The sequence below is a fragment of the Arachis stenosperma genome, chromosome 5, assembly GCF_014773155.1.
Source record: "Arachis stenosperma cultivar V10309 chromosome 5, arast.V10309.gnm1.PFL2, whole genome shotgun sequence".
Lineage (NCBI taxonomy): Eukaryota > Viridiplantae > Streptophyta > Magnoliopsida > Fabales > Fabaceae > Arachis > Arachis stenosperma.
In genome coordinates, this window is record NC_080381.1 from 124,125,225 (window position 1) to 124,142,905 (window position 17,681).

The following is a 17,681-nucleotide window of genomic DNA, read 5'->3' on the forward strand; positions in this document are numbered from 1 at the left end:
AAATAGACCCGGTGTATATTTCGGGTCGGGTCTGGATCCCATCAAACCCGGCTTCACCCGACCCATGTGCACCCCTATTAACCCCTGTGTTAAAAAAAAAACAAAGCCCTTTTTTTGGCACAGGAGCTAATCCGTCCCATAAAAGATAATCCGTCCCATAAAAGTAAATCTCAGGACTAGGTTGGTATATTTTTTTTCAAGAGCCTGGTTATCTTTGGAAGTAATTGTCTAGACCTGTTTTGGATTTTTCTCAAAAATGATCATAAAACGATTCATAACCAGGCCAACGTGATGTTAATTAAAGGCCGCCCAACGTCATTATCTTGAGACTTCAACAATACAAAAATAAAATTAAAAAAAGAAATAACCAAAAAAGATTCAACAATAAACAACCTAGAGAACATTTTTCTGGCGAGTTCTATGAGTAACTAGCTGTCTCAAAAATAAAAACAGATGTGCATCGCAAAATTAATTTGAAGCCTTTTTTCTAGAACCGTCCGATTCCCCAAACTCTGACCACACCATCAGTGTAACCACTGAACAATGTGCTTCCATCTGCACTCCAGTTCAAGCTGGTGCAGTAGATCACCTGCAAGACAATGGTGTAATGAAACAACAAATAAATACCTTAATGTATAACAGTTCATTCCACGGTGCAAATCAAACCAACCAGGACAAGAATCAAAGATCTGTGAGAGCATCACTATAAAACCCAATAAGGAAAACACTAAAACCCAATGATAACCATCATCAGCTATGTTATAAAAGAAAATCTAGCATTAACCAAAAGCGTGTGAAGGGGAGGGACTGAGAACAGTTACCTTCTTCTTGTTGGCGTTCCCACCGGTGGCGGCATCAGCTTCGGTCTTGAGATCAACCTTCAAGTCTTCCACAATGCTCTTACTCTCCAAATCCCAGATCTTAATGCTCTGTTCAGTAGCAGCGCATAGCCAGTACCTATTAGGACTAAAGCACAGAGCATGGATGATAGCACCAGCATCAAGGGAGTAGAGCTTCTTCCCTTCAGCCAAATCCCACAGTAAAATTACTCCATCTTTGCCACCACTGGCACACAGGGAACCATCAGGTGAAACAGCAACTGTGTTCACATAACCAGAATGACCAGCAAGAGTGTTTCTCAGCTTGCAATTGGTCAGGTTCCAAACTTTCACAGTCCTATCCAAAAAAAAAAACAGTAAGAAATCGTAGCAAATGTATTGCCAGTTGGAAATAAACCAAACCGAAGCAACTCCTAAGCTTAAGTAATCTCAAACCATTAAGCCATATGATTCAGTACTACCTATATAAAATGCATTTAGCATGCCAATTATCTACAATTTTGGAAAAGGAAAAAGGGATAAAAGCAAGTGAATTTAACGCCTCCCCCCCCCCCCCCCCCGCGGGGCGACTTCTCAAATATATTGTATCTAAAGGCAAAACCATTTTTTTCAAAGTTTCTAACAAAGTAAACCTTTTCTCTGTCAAGCATTTCTATCCAATCAAATTACACATTTCAAAATACAAGCACATGCCCTTCATAGAATAACAAACTTGAAACTTTAAGAAGCAAGTTCGTTTTCCATGATTATAAATGTCAAAGTAAACAAATGTAATAAGAGGGCAAAAATCTTACTTCCCGATGCTAATCCAAAAATTATTGCAAAAACATGGTCTTTCTTTCATTAATCACAAATCAATCCTTCCAATCAAAACCCTATAAATCACACAACACACTCCACAAAAAAGCGCATTTTCCAAACTTCTTATAATCAGAAGGAAAAAGAAGTTCAACCCTAATACTCACTAATATTATTGCATAAATAAGCCCTTTTATCGCAACTCAATCAATCCAATCAAACCCTATAAATCACACAAAGTCAACAACCACAGAAACACTCTTTTCAACCCAGAATTACATATCTGAACCAAAAACAATTAAAAGAAAAACATATTTAAATCTACCTGTCCCAAGACGCAGAAACAATGGTAGGGTGCACAGTGTTAGGGCTAAACCTAACGCAAGAAACCCAATCGGAATGCGCATCACCGTCCTGGATCGTGTATTTGCACTCGCCAAGAGTGTTCCACAACTTAATCGTGCGGTCACGAGACGCCGACACGATCTGACGGTTATCAACCGAGAACGCAACAGACATAACGTCCTTTGTGTGTCCGACGAATCGGCGAGCGGACTTTCCGGCCGCGAGGTCCCAGAGGCGGAGCTCGCCATCCCAGGAGCCGGAGAGAGCGAACTGGCCGTCGGAAGAGAGAACGACGTCCTGAACGAAGTGAGAATGACCGGTGAGCCTGCGGCGGGGGACGCCGTAGGTGCCCCCTCCTTGGTGAGGTGCCAGAGGATGATGGACTTGTCGCGTGAGGCGGTTACAATCATGTCGGAGTTGTCGATTGGGGTTGCGATGGCTGTGACGGAGTCCGTGTGGGCTCGCATGGTGCCGCGGAGAACAAGTCCGTCTGCCATTGTTGTTTCTGTGGATGGTAGGGTTTGAAGGATTGGGAGAGAGTGCGAACTGCGATGAAGAAAAGGGAGCTTGCTTCTGTCTTTATATATGGTGTCAAAAATTCGATTTTTAGGGTTTTGGGATAAACTATGGTTCGTTTTGCTGTTTTGTTGAAGAATTTTATTTTAAGAAAAAAAAAGATATATAGATCCTGACTTTTTAAATTTTTGATTAATATATCTTTGATAAAATTTAAATATAAAAAAGTCTTTAATTTTAATATACGGAAGACAATTTAATCTTTCTTTTTCTTTACCTCTCATTTATCAAATGAAATTGGCTGACGTAGATGAAACGGTGTTTAGGTGTCCATTACGGTGCCACGCTGGAAGGTGAATAAAGTTTGAAGGACAAATAAGTCCTTAAAAATTTAGTTCATTATACTTTTATATGTATCATATATTACTATCTAATTTAATAATTAAATGTGTCATATGACACTCTTATTAAAATTGAGAAAAAATATTTTTTTTCAAAATTAATAAATTCCATTTCTAAATTCTCTCATCTACTTCTCTCCATTTTTCTACTTTTCTCTACTATTTTTATTCTATATATAATTTATATTTTATATTAGTAATTTGACAAATCAAAATATGTCATCCGATTTTTTTTACAATTAAAATATTTTAAATGCAAAAGTATACACGAGTTAAATTATTTTAGATTTTAGATAACGAATATTAAAATTAATTATTAATAAAAAATAATATTTTTTTCATATAAAAATAATAACTAAAAATCTTATTAATTAATTTTTTATCTACAGATATCTTGGTTTTCTTAGCCAAGGACTTTTGTGAACTTACGATTTTTTTGTAAGAGTAGTTTGATTTTATAAATTTTTTGTGCTATGCATAATTTATATTGTTAGAACAAAGTGAATTATAATTTTTAAAAAAAATTATTCCTATAATGTTATTACGGATAAAAATACTAATTCTAATATAATACACAAATACACTAATGCTAACTTAATACATGAATGATGCATAAGTGAACTAATGTAATTTAACAAATTATAATATAATACAGAAATGCACTAATTTTAACTAATGCTAACTAATGTGAGAAAACTGAAATAATGTAATTTAAGGGGGAAAAAAAGTAGAAACAGAACAAGCCTAATTTCTGCAGCTTTAATACAAATAATCTAAATTACAGAATACAAGTTAACTAGATTTTAAAATACAAGCATAATTTTATAAACTAAATCCTCATAATAGAAGTATAATGAACTAAATTCTCAAGGACCTATTTGTCCTTTAAACTTTATTTGCAAAATGATGTCAATGACTTATTTGTCTTTCGAACTTTATTCTCCTTCCAACGTGGCACCGTAACGGACATCTAGACACCATTTCATTCACGTCAGCCAGTTCCGTTTGGTGTATAACAGACAAATAGACGGAAGGATTAAATTGTCCTCCGTTTATTAAAGTTAGGGATTTTTTTGTATTTAAATTTTGCCAGGGATGTATTTGTCAAAAATTTAAAAAGTCAGGAACCTATCTGTCTTTTTTCCTTAATTTTAATCAATATTTTTTCCTGAAATAAAATAAAAAAAATTATTATTTTTTTCAAACACTATTTTCAACTTTAATTTTTTAAATATGATTTTTTTCCACTCCCGACGAACTCTATAATCTTTATCTTTATTTTGATCGTAACCGTAATCATAATTCGTAATTCGTAATACAAATGGAAAGCTTATATGCTGACATGCCGTTCATACGTTGAGTCTAAGAGTTTATTTGTTTAGGTGTTGTCATTAGAAATTTTTAGAATTATATTTATAAATTATAAATTATTATTTACTTAGATTGTTATTTTTAAATTTTAAATTATTTGTTTGGGTTGTTTTACTTGGGTGGTTTTAAATTTTAAACCATTGTATTTAGATTGTTGTTTTTTAAATTTTAGATTGTTTTTTAGTTAGGTGGTTATTTTTTAAATTTTAACTAGTTTTACTTAAGTTATTATTTTTAAAATTTTAACATTATTTTTTAAAAATTTGTTGATTCTTTTTAGCACTATTTTTTAAAATATTGTTGATTCTTTTTAAAAATTGCAGCTACATATGTCCTTTTACATATATTCACGTTAATTTAGAATTTAAAAAATTGTTAGTATATTTATTACTTTATCTACAAGTTTAATTCAAATTTAAATTAAAGTCAACTAAATTTAAAAAAAAAAAGAAGAAGTAAAAGAAGAAGCGCAGAAAAAAAAGAAGAAGAAGAGAAGAAGCATGAGAAAAGAAGAAAAACAAAAAAAAAGCGTGTGACCTAAAATTACTTCATGAACTTGGATGTCAAAATTACTTAAATGCGGAGAATATCTCTTTAATTAATGATAATGTTAGGATTGGATTAATGTAGTAATTATTGAAAAATATATGTTTAAAATATTTTGTAATAATTATTAAAATTATATCTTAGTTTTATTTATTATTATTAGAGTTACGTTATTATTGTATAATTTTTGTAAAGTAGATTTTAATAAATATGATGTTTTTGCTCCGTTAATAATTATTTATTTATTGTTAGATATTTAATTAACATAAATATATTATAGTTGAGTTTTTAAAGTTTTTAATATTGTTAGTTAAATTAGGTTAGTCATCCGGTTTAGGGTTAATTAATTAGTTATTTAGTTATTATTATTAGTAAGTTATTATTTATTATTAGTGAAATAGAAATTATTATTCGATAAATTATTTACAAATAAATAAATAATTATGTAACGAATAATTTAATAAAAATTTAATAAATAATTTACTAAAATATTTAATATGAATAATAATATCATAATTTTTTAAAATAAAAAATATTCAAAATATTTTTTAGTTTTATTAATTAAATTTAGAAGTTAAATTATTATTATTGTGGAGTTTAGCAAAAATAGATTTAGTAAATTCAATTTATTTTTTAATTTTAATAATTAATAATTATAGTTAGATATTTAATTAATATATTTTTTGAAGTAAAATTTTCAAATTTTTTAATAATATTAATTAAATAATTTGTAGATTAGACATATTTATGCATACAGGTTAGTTACTAAATTAACTAATTAACACTAAATTTAGTATTATTTTAATAAATTAGTTACTATTATTAAAAAATTATTAATTTTTAATAGTAAATTAGTAATTATTAATTATTTAACTAATAAATTATCTTACAAATATTTAAGTTTGTGGTATTATGAATATGTATTGTATTGTTGTTGTATGTATGTATATTTATGTGGATAAGTAGAATAGAATAGAATATTAATATTATTAGAGTTATAACTAATTATAATTTTAAAAATTGTTTGATGTAATAGTTGGCTATATTTTTGTAAAGTTTACGAATGTTAACATGTAATCACCTACTGTTTTTGGATTCGTACAATTCGAATGTGGAGGAGTGTTTACCGTTTACTGATTTTTATCATGTTTTTTAGATTAGAATAGATCAATGTCAATCAACAATGGTAAATGCTCTAATCGAGACATACAGACATTTCACCTTTCGGTTAGTGAGTGTGATGGGACATTGGAAGATGTGACTGTTATTCTTGGTCTTCAGACAAACGATCTTCTAGTGACAGGAGTAAGTAGTAGTCACGAAATCTTAGAGGCTGAGTGTTTGCACCAATTTGGGATTGCACCGAGAAAGTCAGACTGTAGAGGAAGTTTCATAAAATTGACGTGGCTTTGGAATTTAAAGGATCATTTACAGTTGATTGACGAAAACAGCATTCAGAGGTACGTGAAATGCCACATTATGTTGTTATTTGGTACGTTCTTGTTTGGAGATAAGTTTTGGATAGCTGTGCACTATAAGTTTCTGCCTTTGTTTCGCGATTTAGACAGTATCAGACAATATAGTTGGGGATCGACATGCCTAGCATACCTGTACAGAGGGCTATGTAGGACATCTCGTTTTGATTGCAAGAAAATCGATGGTCCACTAATACTTCTGCTAACTTGGAATTGGATCTGTTTACCATTTCTTGCACCGATTCTTGGATATTTATGTATTTTTTTGTTTGCAAACAGATAAAATTATCGACTAAGATCGTATTTTTATATTTATGATGAAATTGTATTAACGAAATAAATCATGTAAGGTGACATAACTGGAAGCATACGGACCGATGCTAGGGGTGTCCATGGATCGGATCGGATCCGCAGATCCGCGGTAAATATCCGCATCCCATCCGAAAATTGCGGATACGATCTGATCCGCAAATTGATCGGATCGGATCCTATTCGATCCGCACCCTTTGCGGATCGGATCACGAATATCTGCTCTACATCCGCGGATCCGCAGATCCGCACAATAATAATTAAAAATAAATAAAAATATATGTTTGGTATTATATTTACTTGTTTGTATGTTTTAGTTAGTAATTATTATTCATATATTGTATTATTTTATTTTTTTTATTTAGAAAGAGTTTGATTAAAAATATTTTAGGAATAAATAAGTTTAAAAGTATAAAAAATATTTTTATTGAATTTTTTTACATAGAAATATGATTAAAAAGAGAAGGTTTAATTATGCGGATATATCTGATATCCAATCCGATCCGCATGCAAATCGAATCGGATCTGACACTAAAAAGCGCGGATATCATATCCGATCCGATCCGATGAAAATTGTGCGGATCGGATCGAATTTTCGACCATATCTGATCCGATCCGATCCGTAAACACCCCTAACCGATGCTATATATTTTTTAGTGTTGCTCACTTTAGAAAATCATTAGATGATCTTCAAAAAAACTAAGTATATTTTCATTAAATAAATATTTATTTCGGGTTGAGTATTACTATTATTTAATTTGTAATCATCTGTTTTTTTTATCTAATAAGTAAAATTAAAAGTAAAATCTACCTATAAATTATAAATCATAAATAAATCATTATAAACTTATATTAAAGTTATACATAAATATTTTCATAAAAATATTTACATAAAGATATTAATATTAATATAAAAACATCAAGCATACGTACATAAATGCTAATTATATTTAACTAAATAAATAAACATAATAAATATTTATATCAAAAATCGACATTCACTATATTTATATTAATACTAATATTAATACTAATATAAATAAATATTCATATAAAGAATTAATATTCACCGTATTAATATTAATATAAATAAAATTCACATCAAGTAATTATCTCAATTTTAAATTTTTAACCAAATAAAAACATAAACATATAAATAAATACTAATTAATATTTAATCAAATAAATAAAAAAATTATTATCTTAAATTTAATTAAATAAAGACGTAAATAAATGCTAATTAATTATATTTTCACATGTGACATGACTAATTAATCGATTGATAATATAGATTATGACAAAATTTTAACCCCTTGGATAAATATAAGCAATTATGTACCTGCATTTATATATTCAGAAAACTCCGGAGCATGCATGACCTCCAAATTTAAAACGCGCATGAAAGATGGCTCCTTAAACGGATGTTGGTTTGCTAGTGCATTTACTACTTCTGTCACATTTGCCTCCATAGTGTCATCAGCTTGATTTTCCTCTCCACCTGAACCAAATGACCTTGTAAGTGCTTTCAAACTCTTCCTCACTATTACTATTGTAATCTTCCCGTTCAATATTTCGGTCAGCTTTAGATTGTTCGAACTCAATATACAACTCAATGAACGACATCTGAAAATAACTTTCAATACACATTGAAAAATCTCTTGCATGCTCGCTTCATCAGTTACATATTTGGTTTGAAATTGAACGAATCCACCAAATACCGGTTGGATACTTGTATAAAATACATGACATTCTCCTTGACATTTCAGAATCTATCTTCTCACAAAATCAGACCTTTTAGTTTTTCAAATGTGATTATGAATGGAATAATAATATATAACAAATTTTTACAAATAAATTTCACTAATTCAAATGTTTGTGACAAAATCTGATCAAAATAATATGCCTTTAATATGACTCTATCATCCATTTTTTCCTCACATGAACATGAACTTCATTGTAGTTTTTTTAAAGGATAGTTTTGGAGGAGTTGAAGGAAGAAAAAGAAGAGGAGAGATTTGCCAACTCAGATACGAGTTACTATATATATATATATATATATATATATATATATATATATATATATATATATATATATATATATATCTTTTACCACATTTCGTTCAAAGGGTTAAAGGGAGATGCCAAATGCGAAAAAAATCCTACCCTCTCTTTCTTTCTTTTTTTTTGCCCCATCATGGATCGTTTAAAATGAATCAAATTGATTCTTCCGAGTTTCGTAAGATCTACTAAAATAAGTAAAGTGGTCTAATACAAATTTCTTCTTATCAATTTCACTTATATATATACATATTAAACAAATCAGTTGGTCCGATTTTTATTGACACATTGAAAAAATAATTTTCAACAGGTAAATTGAACGGTTCGATTTGCTCTTCTTCGAACTAAAAAAAATTAAACCTTATTAAAATCGGACCGTCAGATTATCTATATAAAAATTTAAATTTTTTCTCTTATACAAATCGGACCGCTTGATTTATGTACCTACTTTCACTAACAAAAAAATCAGACATTCTAATTTCTTCTGGTTACATTTCAAAAAAAGCAATTACTACATTTAGATTTAGCACCCTAAATCTCTATAACAAGGCACAATACACATAATATGCATAAAAAAAATGAACCTATTCATAAACATGTAATTGAAGAACTTTTAGTATATATTTTAAACAAATATATTATACTAATTTATAATTTTATGTATAAGGTATAACAAAGGATTTTGTATTAACATAAATTTTCTATAGATAATTTATAAGATATAAGCTTCTAATTCAACTATGAGTTTGTCGAAAAAGTCTTAAAAATAAACAATTATTTATTTGTGCAACATTTACTTAAATTGACACTAATGTTATATATATAATTTTTTGTCAAATCTTTCTATCGGATTGAATCTATCGAAATACTATCAGATTAGCAAGTTTGAATTCGAAATACTAGAGTCACTATAATAATAGTTTGGATTATTTTTTTAATAAAAAAAGTATTTTTTAAATAAAATATTTTTATTTAATTTAAAATTTATTTAAATATGTTTTTTAAAAAAGTATTTTTATTAAAAAAATAAAAAATATTTTTAATATTAAAATTTTTTTAAAGTTTATTCAGATAAAAAATATTTTTTATCTGTTAAAATTTTTTTTCTCAAAAAGATGAAAAAAATAAGTACTATTTTTAAAAGCCAATCCAAACTAATTCTATCTAGCTTCAAATATCTACTATGTCCATTTTTATGACTATAAAATCGATATCCATTTTTCTTTGACTATAAAATCCAGACACTTTACTGAATTTTCACATCTGTACTTATCTTTCTTTACCACATCTGTACTTATCTTTCTTTTCCAAACACACTTAAACACGTGTAAATTTAAAAAATTGTATATATTATTATTCATTAAAATAAATAGTATTTTAAATATTTTAAATAATTAAAAAAATTAAAAATTTTATTTATATTTAAATATTAATAAAATATCAAAATAACATTATAATTTATTCTGTAAATTTTGTGTCCACTCAGTGCCCACATGTCGTGTAATTGTGCATCATAGCTCTTTACCATTACTTGCTTTTTCACCGTTCAGGACTTCACATCTGTTCAGGACTTCAGATCAATGCCTCTCTTCTGCCAAAGGAAAAAACAGCAAAATCTAGATCCTTCAAGCTATGATTTACACGGTCTATTGGGTTCCATGTTAGTTATAGATGAACATGTATGCTACGAGAAATCACCTTCAAGGTAGAAGAACAAAGCTCAAGAACAATCTTAACATGGAAACTATTCCAAGCGTTTGCATTTAAAAGGTCAAATTACTTTGTTTAAGAAGGGTTTTCAAATTACTATGCTTAAGGGTTTTCAGATAGTTAAAAGACTGAGTTTGAGGATTAAGAGAAACAAAACACAATTTTACACAATCAAGCTCCACATGATAAAAGTAATTGAAAAATGATCAGTGAATATCTTACCCGACCTTTCACAATTATCACGAAAAAACAAGATCCAAAAAAAAAAAATACCCAGCCTAGCCTTTGATATTTTTTTTTAAGACTGATTAACCCCTGTATTAAAAAAAACAATATTGCCTTTTTTTTGACACAGGAGCTAATCCATCCTGTAAAAATAAAACTCAAGGTCAGGTTAGTATTTTTTTTGTCAAGAACTTCGTTGTGTTGAAATAATTGTCGGGGCTGATTTGAATTTTTATGAAAAATGATCATAAAACGATTCATAACCAGGACAACGTGACATTAATTAAAGGCCGCCCAACCGCCCAACGTCATTATCTTGAGACTTCAAAAATACAAAAATAAAATTAAAAAAAAAGAAATAACCCAAAAATATTCAACAATAAACAACCTAGAGAACATTTTTCTGGTGAGTTCTATGAGTAACTAGCTGTCTCAAAAATAAAAACAGATGTGCATCGCAAAATTAATTTGAAGCCTTTTTTCTAAAACCGTCCGATTCCCCAAACTCTGACCACACCATCAGTGTAACCACTGAACAATGTGCTTCCATCTGCACTCCAGTTCAAGCTGGTGCAGTAGATCACCTGCAAGACAATGGTGTAATGAAACAACAAATAAATACCTTAATGTATAACAGTTCATTCCACGGTGCAAATCAAACCAACCAGGACAAGAATCAAAGATCTGTGAGAGCATCACTATAAAACCCAATAAGGAAAACACTAAAACCCAATGATAACCATCATCAGCTATGTTATAAAAGAAAATCTAGCATTAACCAAAAGCGTGTGAAGGGGAGGGACTGAGAACAGTTACCTTCTTCTTGTTGGCGTTCCCACCGGTGGCGGCATCAGCTTCGGTCTTGAGATCAACCTTCAAGTCTTCCACAATGCTCTTACTCTCCAAATCCCAGATCTTAATGCTCTGTTCAGTAGCAGCGCATAGCCAGTACCTATTAGGACTAAAGCACAGAGCATGGATGATAGCACCAGCATCAAGGGAGTAGAGCTTCTTCCCTTCAGCCAAATCCCACAGTAAAATTACTCCATCTTTGCCACCACTGGCACACAGGGAACCATCAGGTGAAACAGCAACTGTGTTCACATAACCAGAATGACCAGCAAGAGTGTTTCTCAGCTTGCAATTGGTCAGGTTCCAAACTTTCACAGTCCTATCCAAAAAAAAAAACAGTAAGAAATCGTAGCAAATGTATTGCCAGTTGGAAATAAACCAAACCGAAGCAACTCCTAAGCTTAAGTAATCTCAAACCATTAAGCCATATGATTCAGTACTACCTATATAAAATGCATTTAGCATGCCAATTATCTACAATTTTGGAAAAGGAAAAAGGGATAAAAGCAAGTGAATTTAACGCCTCCCCCCCCCCCCCCCCCCCGCGGGGCGACTTCTCAAATATATTGTATCTAAAGGCAAAACCATTTTTTTCAAAGTTTCTAACAAAGTAAACCTTTTCTCTGTCAAGCATTTCTATCCAATCAAATTACACATTTCAAAATACAAGCACATGCCCTTCATAGAATAACAAACTTGAAACTTTAAGAAGCAAGTTCGTTTTCCATGATTATAAATGTCAAAGTAAACAAATGTAATAAGAGGGCAAAAATCTTACTTCCCGATGCTAATCCAAAAATTATTGCAAAAACATGGTCTTTCTTTCATTAATCACAAATCAATCCTTCCAATCAAAACCCTATAAATCACACAACACACTCCACAAAAAAGCGCATTTTCCAAACTTCTTATAATCAGAAGGAAAAAGAAGTTCAACCCTAATACTCACTAATATTATTGCATAAATAAGCCCTTTTATCGCAACTCAATCAATCCAATCAAACCCTATAAATCACACAAAGTCAACAACCACAGAAACACTCTTTTCAACCCAGAATTACATATCTGAACCAAAACAATTAAAAGAAAAACATATTTAAATCTACCTGTCCCAAGACGCAGAAACAATGGTAGGGTGCACAGTGTTAGGGCTAAACCTAACGCAAGAAACCCAATCGGAATGCGCATCACCGTCCTGGATCGTGTATTTGCACTCGCCAAGAGTGTTCCACAACTTAATCGTGCGGTCACGAGACGCCGACACGATCTGACGGTTATCAACCGAGAACGCAACAGACATAACGTCCTTTGTGTGTCCGACGAATCGGCGAGCGGACTTTCCGGCCGCGAGGTCCCAGAGGCGGAGCTCGCCATCCCAGGAGCCGGAGAGAGCGAACTGGCCGTCGGAAGAGAGAACGACGTCCTGAACGAAGTGAGAATGACCGGTGAGCCTGCGGCGGGGGACGCCGTAGGTGCCCCCCTCCTTGGTGAGGTGCCAGAGGATGATGGACTTGTCGCGTGAGGCGGTTACAATCATGTCGGAGTTGTCGATTGGGGTTGCGATGGCTGTGACGGAGTCCGTGTGGGCTCGCATGGTGCCGCGGAGAACAAGTCCGTCTGCCATTGTTGTTTCTGTGGATGGTAGGGTTTGAAGGATTGGGGAGTGTGCGCAAGAGAGAGAGAGCTTGCTGCTGGGAGTGAAAGGTCGTCTTCATATATATATGGGAACAGAACTCGATTATTAGGGTTTTGGGAGATGGAAAACAAGACAGATTTACATTTTCTAAATTTTAAATTTCATTTTAGAAGTTAAAAGATAATTTTTTTTATTTTTAAATAATTTTTTATTTATATTTTTTATTTTATCTATAAAATAAATAATAAAAAATCGTATTTTATGTTTTAAAATAAAATTTAAAATTTAAATGATGGAAGTTTAAAATCCAATGGTTTTGTTTTTGGGTTTTGTTGAACGGGATATGATTCTTCATTGGTTTTTTTTCCTCCCCTCATAATAAGTTGTTTGGGTTTGATTTTGTTTTTAGGTTTTTGACTAAACTTCTTAATGGATTCTTGTTCTTTTGGAGGTCTCTAAACTCTGGTACTTATCCAAAGGATTAGAAAACAATTTGTCCAAAAATATATACTATTACCTTGATTATCTCATTGCAATGGCAATTATATCCTGGTCATGATTTGTTATTGTTGACAACACCACCTTAAACCTTCGCTACATATATGTGGTCCTAGTTATGAGAAACAAGATGATTCTTTTAGAGTATGGTCGGTTTGTGTATGTGTTGAAACATACACATAGAATATTAGAAAGATTTAATTATTCTGTTAGTTTTTATAATTTTACGAAATTTTTAATTAGGTTTTTATACTTTTTTTTAATTAAATTTTTGCATCAAATTTTTTATAATTAGGTCCATCTTGATAGTAATTAACTTAATTTTATAGGGATTCAACTAAAAAAAGGTGTAGAAACTCAAATAAATGAAAATAAAAGTGTAGAGACCCAATTAAAAAAATTTAGTACAAAGACTCAATTAAAAAAAAAAAATACAAAGACCTAATTAAAAATTTTGCAAAACTATAAGAATTAATAGAATAATTAAATCAATTAAAAATATAAACGTTATAGATAAGTTACAAAATTTTTAACTTCTTTGCTAATTAAGTATATGATAGATCATACAAATCATAATCTTATTAAAATATTAATATTATCCTTATTACAAATTACCATTACTATTTCTCAACTATCATCTATGATACAAGCCCAACAAAATCAAATACTAATTTCGGCCTAGTGGAGGAGACTAGGATAATGAAAGAATGATTGGGTTGAGTAATTCGGGACCATAGCAGAAGAATAGAAAGAAAAGAAGACAACCAATTTGGATAAAGGACTATGAGGCTTGAAGGAGTGCACAACAGGAGAATAATGCTCGGGACAATAGTAAAGTTAGTTATGTAACCACCTAGTGAAAAGAAGTGCTATATACGAGAAAATTAAGTCATAAAAGACATGCAGAAAATATTTTATATCGTTTAGGAGTTTCTCTTATTCAAAAAGAAAACCAGTCTTTATCTTTTACTGTTCATGTAATTCACACTCATGCTTTTCATTGATTTCTTCGTATATTTCATTGTTGATTGTAACTATAATTCTGCGTGTTAATTATTGTTTTGGAACTGTTTCATTGGTTACATTATTAAAGAGTAACAATCTCAACTAAACCACCGCGATTAAAAACTCTTAATCAAATAACAAATTTAATTCCAAAAACCAACATAAGATGGCTTTAACAAAACTTAAAGCAAAATTCAAATAAATAGAAAATAAATAAAGAATTAAAAGAGACGTAGTTAGAAAGAAAGACAGAGATAGAGAAAGATGATGACGGAGAAGAGAGAAAAGGATCGAAGAAGATTAAGGCATAGAATAGAGGTGTAGGTAGAGACAAATTAAGAGAGAGAAAGAAAAAGGCAAATCTAGAAGTTCGTAACGATAGAGACGAAGCATATATGGGACATAGGCAAAGGTAACATGAATTCAAAGTAGAGGCAATTGCGATATGAAAAAAATAGACACAATGATGAAGAAAAGAAACACGAAGTCGCAGTAAAGAGAGAAAGATGCGGCAAAGGGTGACGGCAATGGCAGAGAAGACACGGTTGTGAAAAACATAGAAGAAAACGACATAACAAAGACAACGAAGGTACAAAGGTAGTGAAAAGAGAGAGAGGGAGGGAGGATGAAAGACTACAATAGTTTGTGTGACAGAAAGAAAAGAAGAGGGGTGACAACAAGAATTTGGTTTGGAGGGAGGGATGAGGAGAGGAGAGGGTGAGAAATGAGAGGAAAGAAGAAAAATCCAATAACAACAATCATGTATATATGAATTTAAAATGAAGTTATAGTTGAAGTTGAGTGTTAAAAGTATTGTGCTTTTGTCTCAAAATTAGTGTTTCACCCTATAGTGTAGGATACAAAATTTTTGTATGTGTACCTCCATATTCGTTATAAAATTAAAATATAAAAATACTATTTATAAATGGTTGTTACTATCCTCTAGAGTTAAGTTTTATCTACATATGTAGATAGATACTTGTCGAATGAGCAGCGCTGGATAGCCCGTGATCTACAATAGTGATGTTTGAGCGACAATGTATCGAAAGTGACACCCCCAAAGAATCAATTTTGGCAAGATCAGTGCTTTGCTGGTGTTTTGAACATATTTTTAGCTATAGTTTTTTCTTTACAATGTGAATTTGGATTACACCTAGTATATCCATATCGGTGATAGCTTGTTCATGTAAAAAGCTAGTTACATTGCTCCATATTTAGATATAATAGTACAAGTGAATACCATGTACTAAATATTTTTCGTGAACATTAGAGTTAGGTAAAGAGTCAATAACTTAGGTTATTTAAAAAAAAAAATTGTGCATTGCACATGACAAATTTGATTTAGTTAGATTGTAACACCCTACCCTTCAAAGCCTTATACTTAAATCATAATTCAATGAGGGTTTTGTGCTACGACACAAGGCTGAGATATAAATACTTATGTATAGAAGGAGATATTAAACTAGAAGCCTGTAAAAGAATTTAAACCCCGGATAAAAGACAATTCGCTAATCATTCACACTCGATAACATATATAAGCGCGTCGAAAAGGTAGATAATTAAAATTTGAAGAAAGAATAAGAGTAAAAAGACATATATAAGGATATATAAATATCTACTAGTCTCAGCCTACGAAGATTAGACCAGCTAGAGTTATAAAGGTAAAACAGTTTGATATACATAACCTAACTCTCTACATATACATCAAAAGCCTCTAAAGGCAAATTTTCAAAATGAATACATCATATGAGTTTTTTCAAAAGAATGAGAGAATCTAAAACCAAAATAGAAGGAAAAAGTTATGACCCGTCAAAGTTGGCTAAAAATTTATTTTTATCAAATTCACACAATTCTTCAATTTCATAAATTCTCAATTCAATTCAATCCTAAACCATTCTAAAACCATTTCTACATATTCCAAACACTCATTTATGAATCTTCAACTATTCCAAACCTAATCAATCCATTTTCAACTTATTTAACACATTTCATCGACTATATCCATTCTCAACAACAACATACAACATTCATATATCCAAATTCTCAATCAAAGCTTCAACATACATACTCAATCTTATGCAATAATTCACACCATTTACCTCAACTTACCACATAGGGGATTTCTCACCCTATCACGGCCACCGTCCCAATTCCACATCAATTACCATTATAACAATCAAACCACATTTCATTTCAATACAATTTCAATCATACCAATATATATCACAATTTTCACTAAACCAAATAATCAACAACAACAATTGAATAATAATCCTAAGTCCAATAGCCTATGACTTTATGTCACATTAAATGGTATTTATTTGAAACTTAAATCTACACCTTAATGTCGTAAATTTCAAGCTTGCAAGCTTTTCCTTCAAATATTTTACCAAGTCAAGCTTCTAATTACTCAATCTAACATCATATCATAAAAATTGGCACAATGTGAAAACTAGGATTCATATAAATGAATGAACCGAGAGAGAAAAAGAGGTCCTTACCTTTATCCACGGAAATTAGTGATGAAAACCACCAAGAATACAAGTTAGAGAACTCCTATAACATCAAAATCACCAAAAATTCTCAATACCTAAACTCAAAACGCGAAATCAGATTTGAATGAGAAACTGGAGCTGAGATTTCGAGTTACTTACTAAACTAATCATATATAATTAAAGAGAGGGAGATAACCTCTATTAAAGTGTGTCTCGACCTCCAAGACTAGAGAGGTCTTAGAAGAAGTTCATAGCGACATATGTGAAAATCACTTAGGAACACGATCATTATCCAAGAAAGTGATCCGAACTGACTTCTTTTGGTCGACCTTGCAAAGGAAGGCAGCCGACTTCGTCAAAAAGTGTTCGCCTTGTCAAAAGCATGCCAACTTCCATGTGGCACCTCCAGAAGAACTTATTAGCATTACTTCACCCTGGCCATTTACAAAATGGGGTCTAGACCTCCTTAGTCTATTTTCACAGCACCCGTGCAGGTAAAGTACCCCATAGTTGGGATTGATTATTTCACAAGTAGATTGAGACAAAACTCTTAGCAAGTATCACATTTCAAAGAAGTCGGAAGTTTCTCTACAAAAATATTG

The 17,681-nt window shown here is 31.1% G+C and overlaps 2 protein-coding genes across 2 annotated transcripts; both read right to left on the bottom strand.

The window, feature by feature from the left end:
• Nucleotides 1-257: 257 nt before the first annotated feature.
• On the bottom strand, nucleotides 258-2,542 carry LOC130982169 (guanine nucleotide-binding protein subunit beta-like protein). The gene is given in 4 exon segments (XM_057906052.1): nucleotides 258-589; nucleotides 822-1,176; nucleotides 1,963-2,332; nucleotides 2,335-2,542. Coding segments are annotated over 4 exon segments (972 nt in total). The 5' UTR covers nucleotides 2,480-2,542; the 3' UTR covers nucleotides 258-487.
• An 8,311-nt stretch (nucleotides 2,543-10,853) lies between these two features.
• LOC130981940 (guanine nucleotide-binding protein subunit beta-like protein) lies at nucleotides 10,854-13,147 on the bottom strand. The gene is made up of 3 exons (XM_057905708.1): nucleotides 12,552-13,147; nucleotides 11,410-11,764; nucleotides 10,854-11,177 (listed from the first exon to the last, which is right to left on the bottom strand). Exons 1-3 carry the CDS (start codon nucleotides 13,067-13,069, stop codon nucleotides 11,076-11,078), a joined length of 975 nt encoding a protein of 324 aa, XP_057761691.1. The 5' UTR covers nucleotides 13,070-13,147; the 3' UTR covers nucleotides 10,854-11,075.
• Nucleotides 13,148-17,681: the final 4,534 nt, after the last annotated feature.